Raw genomic sequence first — 12,371 nt, forward strand, 5'->3', positions numbered from 1 at the left:
CCCTGAGCTAACATCTGTGCCAATCTTCCTCTATTTTGTATGTGGGTTGCTGAGTGGTGTAGGTCCAAGCCTGGGAACTGAACACGGGCTGCTGAAGCGTAGCGTGCCAAACATAACCACTAGGCCATGGGGCTGGCCCCATCTTCACAATTTTTAAAACCATGAGGGGTATCATTCTCTCCTCCTCCCTGAATTCCTAATCTAACCCATGACCTGGACTTCCCCTTTTCCAGTTATTGGGAAAATAACTTCTGCCTTTCTCTATGCCTCTTACTCATGGGAGGACAAACAGGATAGGAGAGGGTGGAAGCAGGAAGCCATCAGGGCTCAACCCAGCCTCTCCTCCTCCCTACTCCAGTGGGCTTGCCCTCAGGGCACACAGTTCCTTCCACCATGCTGAGGCCAACATCTGGGGTAGGGGGTCTGCCTACTTCAGAAGGACAGTACTGAATAGTCTCCAATCCAGCTCTTATCAGTTGGAAAGGTGATAATTTGCTCTCCTATCAGAATCCCATAACCATCTCTTGTTTGTTTTACAACTTAGGGAAAACAGAGGAGGGTGGGGATACTTATTGGCATCTCAAAGCCCAACTATTGCTTTTTAACTTTATCTGGTTTATTTATTTAGCCTGGGGATTAAGAGCTCAGGCTCTGGGCTCAGACTGCTAGATATTCAATCCCACTCTGTTCCTTCCTAGCTGTGTGACCTTGGGCAAGTTATCTGACCTCTCTGTGCTTCAGTTTCCCCATCTGTAAAACAAGTACAATGACAGGACTCCCTGGAGGTTGTGGTGAGGATTAAATGAGGGACTATATGGAAAGCCCTTGGAATAGTGCTTAGCACTTGTTAATAAAAACTCAACAGGGGCTGGCCTGGTGACGTAGTGGTTAAGTTCACATGCTTCACTTTGGTGGCCTGGGGTATGCAGGTTCAGATCCCAGGCACAGACCTAGCACCACTTGTTAAGCCGTGCTGTGGTGGTGTCCCACATGAAATAGAGGAAGACTGGCAGAGATGTTAGCTCAGGGCCACACACACACAAAAACTTAATAAATGTTGGCCATTGTTGTTATCTAAGTGTTTATGTGCCTACTGTCTGTTTTCCCTGCCAGGATTAAGTGGAGGAGAAGGGCCAGGCCCATCTTGTCCCAGCACAGTGGCTGGGGCATGATATGTGCCCCGTGAGTGAATGAATGCACAGCCCAGAACCAAGCACATCTCTTCCGTCACTGCCGACTGGTCTTGAGTGAATGCTCAGGGTCGGTTCAGAACTCCAACGCCCGCTGGGTCTGAGGAGACCTTTCAACTGGCCCCCGGCCCCGCCTGCTCTGCTCGGTGGGAGTCTGTCTCCTGCTGGGGCAAAAGCAGCCAGGCAGAGGCACAGATGAAAGGGGCCAATGAGAGGGGCAGTCGGAGGCACGCCTGCCACCGCTCTGTGCGCTTGCTAGGGAGCGGGCAGCCCTGCCAGCGGCACGAACCACCATGGTCAATGCAGCGCCTGCCAAGCAATCTAACTGGTAAAAATTGTAAAATGTCAAGCAAGTGAAGTTCTCTCTTTTCGCTTTGTACCCCAGTATCACTCTCAACTGTGCCTGGGGTCCAACTGCCCTCCTCCTGTGGCCCTGGGCCTTCACACCTGGAAGTGACTGTCATGCCCCCCCCATCACCACTGTTTCCAGGGCAGGGGCTCTTCCATCAACCTCCTCGCAGCCCCCCACTCCCTCCCCACCTCTTGGAGAAAACACAATCCACTGCACCCCTGCAGACACATATTAACATTGCCCTGACCACCAGACACTTTAGCAGGTGGCATAGCTCCTTCATTTATTTGACAAAGATACCCTGATCGGCTCGAACGTGCCAGGGGAGTGCTGCATGCTAGGGAGGCAGCGGAGGGTAACAGCTGGCCAGTGCCCTGGCAGAGAACACAGGCCACATGGGGAGAAAGACAAGTGGGGTCATTGAGACCAGCACCATGACGACGCTATGGGAGCAGACGAGACACCAACCTCCCTGGCTGTGCTGGGAATACAGAGAAGGCTTCTCGGAGGAAGCAGCCGTGGAGCTGAGTCTTGGGGGAAAGCAGGGAGGCAGCTTTGAGGGTTCTGAGTGGAGAGGAAAGGAAGTGTGGTGATCTAGGCAGAGGAAACAGGCCAAGCCAGGGGTTGGAGGTGAGAGAGAACATGGTGAGAGCAGGTTTCAGGGACAAAGGTTCTCTTCTCTGGAGACATCAACCATTGGGTGTGGATTTTCCAGGGCTGCCTGTTACATGTCCTCCCAAAACTCATGTGTTCAAGTCCAAACCCCAGCACCTCAGAACATGACTGTATTTGGAGATAGGGTCTTTAAAGAGGTAGGTAAGGGAAAATGAGGCCCTTAGGGTGGGTCCTAATCCAGTTAGACTGGAGTCCTTATAAGAGCAAAGGAGGACACACAGAGGGAAGACCACGTGAGGACACAGGGACAAGATGCCCACGGGCAAGCCAAGGAGAGAGGCCTCAGAGCAGACCACCTGCAGACACCCTGATTGGCCTTCCAGCCCCCAGAACTCTGAGACAGCAAATTTCTGTTGTTTTTAAGCCACCCCTGGTCTGTGGCATTTTGTCACAGCAGCCCAAGCAGATGGATACACTGCCTGCCTTCAGGCATTCCCTCATTTCTCTCTCCTTAGGTTCACTCATGCTTCCCAGCTGGCTGGTCTTGATATTTGGTTCAGAAAATATGGCACACCCAACTCTGAGAAGAATGCGCTTAGAATGGAGGGAGGCGCAAGTAGAGGCCAAGCCAGCCTGAGGCGAAGCTCGGGATCAGGGGACAAGGCCTGTAGCAGGTAGGGGCTCCCCTGCCCCCTACAAACTGTTTTGTTTACTCTACTTTCCAGGGTCTTTTCTGAAAAAACCTCCTTTAGAGGACAGCTGCTGCTTCTGCCTACCCAGTACGCTTTCCTCCTTCTTCAGATTCACCTTGATTTTCCTTTGGAAACCACGATCAGTCTGTGTGGTTTGGGTGACAATATCCACATGCATAGTCCTATTGGTTGGACCTGGCCAGTCAGAGCCACAGTGACTAGTCCAGAGATGTGGCCTAATATGGGTTCAAGAGCTAGGCCTGGTACTCACGCTGGAGCTTTTAGGAAGAGAAAGCCACTTTCTGATGGGATTGCAAAGCTGATATCTCAATTCTGTGTCTGTATGTGGAGAGCCTATCTGAGACAGGTACCAAGACAAAGGAAGGCAGAGATGAGAGGGAGGACAGGAAGGAGAAGGTAAAGGAAGGGAAGAAGAGAGGAGAGAAATGAGTCTTGCTACAGCCCTGGACTCCTTGGTTATCCAAGCCAATAAATAGTCCCTTTTGCTCAAGCCAGTTTGCACTGGCCAGTTGGCATGCAGACGCTACTAAACATCCTACAATGCACAGGATAGTGCCCAACAACTGTCTGCCAGGCATTTCCCATCTGGAACTCCAGGGTCATTTGTAGGCCTTTGGGAGCTTGCCTCTTGTAGAGACCTGACTGATACACCTCCCCAGCCTGTGAGACAGTCCACCCAAAGCTGAATTCAAAGTACTGCTGGAAATTTAAGTCTTACTATTAATTCCAGAGATATCAAAGGCAAAGAAATGCCACATAAGACAGAGCTCACTTTTGGAAGCTGGGTTAAATTCCAGTACCACAAGGGCATCTAGGCCCTGGGGAGGGCATCCTTCTGTCTCCTGGTTCTTAGGAACATCCTTCTGCGCTGAGTTGCCACTGGAAAGAGAGGGGTCATCTCCGGGATGGTCCTCAGGTTCGGGCTCAGAGAGTACGTCTTCTTCGATAGAGTCATATTCATCACTGCAACAGTCCTTTTGTTTCCTTTGTACATTTACACTAAGTTCCAGGCTTTTTCTTAGCTCCTGCCAAAAGTCAAGAAGAGAAGTGAAAAACGAAATATGTCACTTTGAGAAAAACCTCATGTGAAAATAGATCACTAGAATCAAAGAGCTATTCCCACAAAACTAACATTTACAAAATCATCTCAACCCATGTGTTGTCACCACTTTGAACATGTGAAAACAAAGGGCAGGGACAAACGAGTAACTCTCCAGACAGAGCAGTATTTATAGTATTAACGGTGGTGTTCACATGCCTGGGGTGCCATGAAGAATGTGTGTATGTGTGTGTGTGTAACAGATGTTTTGATCTGGGGGCTTGTTAAAATGGATTGTGGGGGTCCCATTCCTAGAGTTTCTGATTCACGGGTCCTGGATGGGACCCAAGAATTAAAGGTGATGCTGATGCTGCTGCTCCAGGGACCATACTTTGAACATGAAATTCCAAATGACTCTGAAATTCCGGATGATGAAATGGCTGGCAGATACTTATGGGGGGCTGTGCTGTGTACTGAAGGATGTTTAGAAGCACCTAAATGTCATAACATTTAGCACTTCACTATAACTGCTTGATAATTTTTTGATATGTGTTTTGTCTGCACGAGATTGTAGATCTACCATTTTAAGGCCAAGCATTACGATCTATACTTATAGTGACTAGGAAGTTTATCACTGAAGCCAGGATTCTTTTGAAAGCAGAACAGGGCACTGCTACATTTACACTAGGACAAAAGCATAAACTGGACCATCTGGGTGAACCAGTCTGTTTGGTCAGCATGGCTGTACTACCCCTATAGCCCTCAAAGGATCTAATGTGGTCTGAGAAAATGAGAAGCGGTCAATAAAGGTCTGGTGGTTGGCCAACAAACTGAACAGTTGTGGTAGGCTGAATGATGACTCCCCAAAGATGCCCAAGTCCTAACCCCTGGACCCTGTGAATCAGTGAGGCTTCACGAAGAAGCGAGAGGCACTGTGTAGAAAACTTTGACCATCTCAGAGAAATCACCCTAAAAAAAGGACGATAGAAATACGGACATTAAAGGTGCTGCTGGTGAGGGCTCAGGAAGCAAGGAACATGTTACTGGAAACTGGAGGAGAGGGAGTCCTGGTACGCAGCGGCAGAATCTTCCCTGAACTGTGTCCTACAGTGATGCGGTAAGTGGAACGCGTGGACGATGCACTAGGATATTCAGCCGAAGAGATTTCCAAGTCAAATGCTGAAGACGCAGTCTGGTTTCTTCTTGCTGCTTAGAGTAAAATGTGAGAGGAAAGAGACAGACTGAGGGCGGAACTGTTGAGTAGAAAGGAACTGCGATTTGATGATTTGGGAAACTCTCAGCCTATCCAGACTGCAAAAGACGCTAAAATTAGGAGATTCGCTGTCCAAAAGCATGCTCTGGAGAGAAAACCAAGGGTGTGGCTGGACGACCTTTTGCTAGTACCTCAGAAGGACCCAAAGTTTAGAGTATTCAGTCACGCTGAGGGCTGTTTGAAGAGGTTAGACATGTGACTCATGGATCCCCTTAGACGTCTCAGCAGAAGTGGAATAGAGATGGCATTATCCAGAAGAGATTTGCGGGCAAGCCTCTTGTCTAATGGAGTGAATCCTAAAGACAATCCACATAGTTTCTGAGAATGTCAGACCAGCAGAAACACTGTCCGCTCAGACTGAATGGGAGAGAGAAAGGACAAAATAAAAGAAGGGTGTCTAACTCCCAGAATTCTATAGGCAGGAAACAGGTGGATAAGACTACTTAGCTGTAAATACATGCTACCCTTCATGAAAGAAGGATGACTCCGAGGGTGGAGCCACGGGCCCAGAGGGTCGAGCCCTGAGCCACAGAATTACTCCCACGCCTTGAAACCTTATGGAGTTTGCCCAGTTGAATTTCACAATTGCTTGGGTTTGGTGACTTCTTTTTTTCCCTTCATTTTCTCCCTATTGTAAGGGGAATGTCTATAGCTGTTATCCTGTGCCTGACCCACCACTGTATTTGGGAGCAAATAACTTGTTTTCTAGTTCCACAAATCCACGGATGGAGAGGAATTTTGCCCTAAGATGGGTTATACCCAGAGTCTCACCCATACCTAATTTAGATGATATGGATGATGAGATTTGGGAGTTTTGAGCAGATGAGACTTAGATCGTATTTTGGACTTGAGTTGATACACTTATGAAACCTTGGGATGGGATGGATGTATTTTCCATGTTGGATGGACGTGAATCTTTGGGGACCAGAGGGCAGACTGTCGTAGGCTGAATAAATGGCCCCCAAAGGTATCCACATTCTAATTCCTGGGACCTGTGAATATGTTATCTTACATGGCAAAGGGACTTTATAGATGTAATTAAGTTAAGGATCTTGAGATGGGGAGATTAGCCTGGATTATCCAGGTGGGCCTAATGTAATCACAAGGGTCCTGGTAAGAGGGAGGCAGGAAGATCAGAGATAGAAAGAGAAGATACAAGGATTGGAAGCAGAGGTCAGGGAGGAGAGAAAATGCTACACTGCTGGCTTGGAAGAAGGAGGAAAGGGCCACAAGCCCAGAATGCAGGTGGCCCCCAGCAACTGGAATAGGCAAGATAATGGATTCTCTTCTAGAGCCTCCAGAAGGAACACAGGTCACTGACGTCTTGATTTTAGACCAGTGAAACTGAATTTGGATTTCTGACTTCCAGAACTGTAAAATAAAGCACTAAGTTTGTGGTACGTTGTTATGGCAGCAATAGGACACTAATATAGCTGTTTATCTTTTACATTCTCTCTGTCCCTCTCTGTTCACTACCAAGTATCGAGATATTTATTGAGCAGCTAGAACACTGCCTGGAACACAGTAGTTGCTTGACAATATTTGCTAAATGTAAATTATGTCAGTGGCTGGGTAGTGGCTGTAAGCAGGAGTGGAGAGCACCCACATGCCTTGGAGGTGACCTTAGGGATGTGACCCTTAGCAAGTTACCTAACTCCTCTGATCTGCATTTTGACATCCATAAAAATGGATTAACAAATCCCTGCCTCAAAGATTGTTTTCTTAAAATAGTGGCCTGAACTGGGGAGGATTTTGCCCCCAGGGGTATCTGGCAATAACTGGAGATGTTTTTGGTCACAATTGGGGGAAGAGAGTGTTAGTGGCATCTTGTAGGTAGAGGCCAGGTATGCTGCTAAACATCCTAGAATGCACAGGACAGCTCCCCACAAGAAAGAATCATCTGATCCAAATGTCAAGATGGGTGAGGTTGAGAAACCCTGCATTAGAGTGAGCACCGATTCACCAACGGCATTTTCACAGATAACAAGGTCTTCTAATTGAGTGTATTGAGACAGTCCATACAACCTTCATGGAAGCCAGACTGAGGTCCTGGCTCATATCTTCAAAATCAGCCTGTGGTGGGCAGTTGAGGGTCGACAGATTTACTGCTCCTCCCCAGGGAAACAGGAGTTCCTGGGTGGCCTGCTGTTGAACAGCAATTTCAGTGACTGTACAAGCAGTAACCCTTTACAGTGGAATATTACTCTATATTTTATAAAACATTTTCAACTCCTCTCATTTGATCCTCACAATAACCCTGCAAGATAGATAGATGGAGTAAAACCCTGTGATAACATGAACTTCATTAAAACAGGATAGGCTATCGGCTCCTGTTCTCGGTCCAAGCCCCACTCTCAAATGGGGTCATGTTCCTATGTTCTGCAGAGGTGGAGGCAGGGCTAGGCGAGAAGACAGTGGGAAAATCCCTCTCTCTGCATCCCCAGTATTCTTGCCCATTGATTGAGGATCAAATGATAAAATGGCTGTCCGTTAGCTGAGAGATTTCTAGCGTCAGTTCCAGAGCCCAGAATCATCCCTACTGATGTCTAAGGCAGAGTGGAGCCACTGACCACAGCCGTCCCAGGAAGGATTCGGATGGGGCATTAGGATTCTTGAACCCATGGTCAGCTAAGTGGGCTCCCTCCAGCCTCTTCATTACCTTCACAATGTTGCAACCCTACATTTTAAGTGACTGAATTTTGGGAGTCCCCAAAATTGGAGAACTGAGGCCAAGAGCATTTAAGCTGGTCCAACTTGTCATAGTGATTAAGTGGTAGAGCTGTGATTTGCTGCCCTCAACCCCTGCTCCCTGCTCCTTCTAGATATTCAAGTGCAAAACAGACTCTCTTGCATTCTGTCATGGTCTAGCCAATGGGGAGGATGATGTGGCAACTACCATAATTAATTTATTCATACATGCAGGCGTGCTAAGGGCACTGTGCTAAGAGCTGAGGTAAGGGTGGGGAGTAGATGACAAGGCCTCAGACAATTGGTGCACAAAGAAAAATAGGGCATTTCAGATGTGGCCAGGACTGTGAAGGCAAGAGCCTGCCTGGCTGAGGGGACACGGTGACACTCCAGTGAGTGGCTGAAGGAGCCCCCAATGAAAACTGGTCAGGGAAGGCTGGGTGATGAAGAACCGCCAGTGAGTCTCTGGGGCACAGTGTGTCAGGCAAGAGCAGCAGGGAGGCAAAGGCCAGGAGGCAGCAATGGCTGGAGGGCAGTGCACACCAGACGAGGGGCCACACGGGGCGGGGCTCTGTAGGCCAGTGGCAGAGTCTGGTTTTGTTTTATGCACGACAGGCCACTGAAGGGTGCAGAGATATAACAGATACAACACCGTCTGATCTCTGTCTTTAAAGATCGCTATGGCTCTCGAATACCAAGTGGCTTTTGAGAGGCGGAGCCCGGGAGGAAACAGGGCAAATAGCTGCAGCTGCAGCAGGTGAAAGATGAAGGTGGCAGTAGAGGTGGGGACAGGAGATGCATTCTGAGATGTATTTTGGAGGCAGAGATGACAGAAATGGTTGACTAGAAATTAACAATGTGCACACCCTCCAACCCAGCCTTCTAGGAATTTATCTTCCAGTCTTAAGTAGACAAAGATCATTGAGGCATCGTTTATAACACAGAATGATCCAAATGTTCACCAATAGGAGATGGGTTAAATTACTAAAAACAGGCGTCGACGGAGCCTCAGGCAGCCCTTTTAGAGAATGAAGTAGATTGTGTGCACTTATTCAGAAAGATAGCAAGTATATGTTTAAGCAAAAAAGAAGCACATCGAAAAATGTACATACAGTATAAACCCAATTTTAAAAATAATGATTAATTTCTATGGATGTGTGTATGCACATATACATTCAAATACATATAAAAAGTCTGGAAAAATAAACACCAAACTATTAACAATGTTCTCTCTGGGAGTAGCATTATGGTGACCTTCTTTTCTGCTTTGCTTTATTTATTTATTTAATTTCCCCCCACCCCCCGTTTCTCCCCAAGAGCCCCAGTACATAGTTATATATTTTTAGTTGTGGGTCCTTCTAGCTGTGGCATGCGGGATGCCACCTCAGCATGGCCTGATGAGCAGTGCCATGTCTGTGCCCGGGATCCGAACCAGTGAAACCTTGGGCTGCTGAAGCAGAGCGCACGAACTTAACCACTCGGCCACGGGGCCAGCCCCTATTTTTTTCTTATAAGCATGTTTCCAACTTTGTAATTAGCAAAAAGTGATACATTTACATTTATGTTTAAATCCTGTCCCCCACTCCTTCAAATAAATTCCCCACAGGAGTGGTACGGACAGTGGTGTGGAGGACTCTTTCAGACAAGCAGTTGTTTGGGAATCCCTGATCTCTAGCCTGGAACACAGCTCGTCCCCAGAAGAGTGACTGAGAAAGCAGCGAACAGCAGCTGGAGACCGGGAGGTGATGGAGCAGCGTCTGTCGAACCTAGTGTATCCAGTCAAGTGGTCTAGATTTAAAAACAGCAGGCCACCAATCTCAACAGCAAGAAACTCAGGGAATAGAGCACTCACAAGCCCTTCTCAGAAAAAACCTCTCAGATGACAAAGTCCAAACAATGAAGGGTGAAATCCAAATAAAGAACACAGACCTGGAGAAGCTGTGCTGAAAGGTCTAATGCAGAACACTGAAGCCATTTAGAGACTGAATAAGTACCAGACAATTGTGCACATTCCAGTTATGGGCCAGAATGAAACCAGAAGAGGGCAGGCAATGTGGGTGCACCCCTGGCCTCATTTTCCATAGCAGATAGTCTATTCAAATGTATCTTAAATGGAAACAGTTTTTAAAAATGGCAACTCCAACCTTTTAATATTTTTTTGTAATTTATTAAACTGATAAGATACTTAAGAAATATCTTTTGTGATAAAGAAATTTGAATTTCAGTAATTCCTCCTGTTTCAGTTTGGTTTTTCTTCTGTTAAATTAATGCAAATTTAAATGCCACAATTATATTTACAAAATATATAAAAAAAGGAAGCCTAGATTCTGCCTGGCTAGTATCTTCTTCACAAAGGGAAATAATACATTTGCTCACATTGGGTGAGCAAACTTTAGGAACCCAGGCCCTTGTAATGCCCACGTGATCTAACACCATCTGTTCTAGGGGCGAAGAGAGGTGAGACTAAGCAGCAACACTCCCTTAAGAAAGCCGTTCAAAATCTTTCCATCTGGAAAGATGAGGGCCTTGGGTTGGTTGCTTTGAAAGCCAACCTGCCAACACCTCAAAGGGAAGCCATGCTGGGCGGGGTCTACTGGTTGCTTTGAAGCTGTCATCCAGAAATTTCTCTGTGAAAACTTACTTTATAGCTTTGCTTTAAAACCATGTTATATGCAATTTCAATGTTCAGTGTTTAAAATGTTAAGTCCAAGCCCTTTCAACAGAAAGCCCTGTGCTTGGAGGCCAGGCTGCAAACACTGCAGATGGAGAAAAGACAATGGGACTGCACACAAATTGGCTGCCTTGTTGAAGAGCCGGGGAGGAGGTGAAAGGAGGGATGGATGCTGGACCACGGACTAAGGTGCAGCAGGGGGTTGAGAGGCAGTGGGTTAGTGCCTTACATGCCTGATCTGCCTCCTTCTGCTGGCCTAGGAAAAAGAGTGAAACCAGAGACCATAAAACATGAAATGTTTGCGCTAATAGGAACAATAACTATAACATCAGCAGCAGCTACCAATTACGACGCTTTTGCTATTATTGGGCACCAAGCCAACCTCTCTATGCACCTTATCTCATTGCAGCCTCTCACCACCCCGGTGGGTATCCTTATCTTATAGGCTCAGGGCACCTAAGGACCAGCCCAAGGTCACAGGGGTAGCAACGGCAGAGCCAGTTTGGAAGAAGGGCTGTTGATTCCAAAGACCAGGCTCTTCGCCATGTGCCCACGTTTACTCCCTGCGTGGCACCAGTGCTTTGGAAGCAAGTAGTCTCTAGGGGGGACAAAAGTCAGGTGCTCCGCGATTGTCCATGCGCTTGCACGGAATTGATGAAAGCCGCCCGAAAGAGCTTTCAACGCAAAGTTGCCTTGAGGCCACTAAAGATGTTAAAGTGTGTGCTAAGTGTTAGTGGATGAAGCATTAACCTCTAACCACACTTAGACAGGGGAACAGCCTGGTCTAAGCTCTGGGCCTGGGTTCTGGGCCTGACTCCAGTTGCCCTGTGTCCCCGAGCAAGTCTCTGAGCCACAAGCCTACCTCTAATGGGAAAATGTGCCCTGACAACCTGACAAGTTGTTGAACAGATGCAATGAGATAATCACCAGGAATTAGTGTTTTGTGATTGCTTTAACAGAGGTCTCATTTTTATAGAAAATTTAAAATTCAGATGACAGCATATTCTTCTTTATTTCTCAGACCCTATTGATTTTGTCTACGAGAAGATCAGACGTTCAGACCACGAAGCCACAATGGATACTTTAAGATGGTCCTCAAGAGGAAGCAGCAATCTCTAGGGTAGAGGTCACTGATGTGCAGCCAACCCCCCTGCTCCCTGCCAACCCCCAATAATGCCTGCCATTTGGTTAGCAGTTCTGTAAGACTGGGATTTGAATGCCTTTTGTCTGGCACACACTATTAGCTGCAATAATTTCCACTAACTCCTATTGCCTTACATGAGCCATTTTACACATTTATATTAACTTGCCTGGCCCAGACAGGATTTTTACTGTGCATTGAGGGGCTAATTGACTAATGTGTTCTTCTTTTGACTCATTCATTTATTCAACAAATATTTATTGTTGAATATATTTGTCCCCAGAAGCAAGTCTGATTGCTAAGTGCTAGGGATAGAGTGATGAAGAAGACAGAGTCCCTGTTCTCCCGGAGTTTATAATCTGACAGCAAAGACAGCCATTCCCTAAGAAATTACAAGTGTAATGAGTGTCAAAAACCCAAACCCAAGGCTTACCAGCCCATGCCTGGTGGCTCCTAGATCACAAACTTCCCAGAATAAAGTGACTTGAGCCCTAACTTGAAGGTCCATGCTGTGTATTTTTTTTTTATTTTATTTATTTTTTTAAAGATTTTTTAAACTTATTTTTTTCCTTTTTCTCCCCAAAGCCCCCCGGTACATAGTTGTATATTCTTCGTTGTGGGTCCTTCTAGTTGTGGCATGTGGGATGCTGCCTCAGCGTGGTTTGATAAGCGGTGCCATGTCCGCGCCC

General features: G+C 46.9%; 1 protein-coding gene across 22 annotated transcripts in view; it reads right to left on the reverse strand.

The window, feature by feature from the left end:
• KATNIP (katanin interacting protein) overlaps positions 1-12,371 on the reverse strand; it is a 202,902-nt gene that overhangs the window by 97,936 nt on the left and 92,595 nt on the right. For all 22 annotated transcript variants that reach the window (XR_011424298.1, XR_011424297.1, XM_070230860.1 and 19 more), the window contains one exon: positions 3,643-3,895. Coding sequence is in view for 20 of the 22 variants with exons in the window: in XM_070230860.1 (XP_070086961.1) it covers positions 3,643-3,895 (253 nt within the window). In the remaining 2 variants the exon portion in view is untranslated. The remainder of the gene's footprint in view (positions 1-3,642; positions 3,896-12,371) is intronic.

Source organism: Equus caballus, chromosome 13, assembly GCF_041296265.1.
Source record: "Equus caballus isolate H_3958 breed thoroughbred chromosome 13, TB-T2T, whole genome shotgun sequence".
NCBI classification, from domain to species: Eukaryota; Metazoa; Chordata; class Mammalia; order Perissodactyla; family Equidae; genus Equus; species Equus caballus.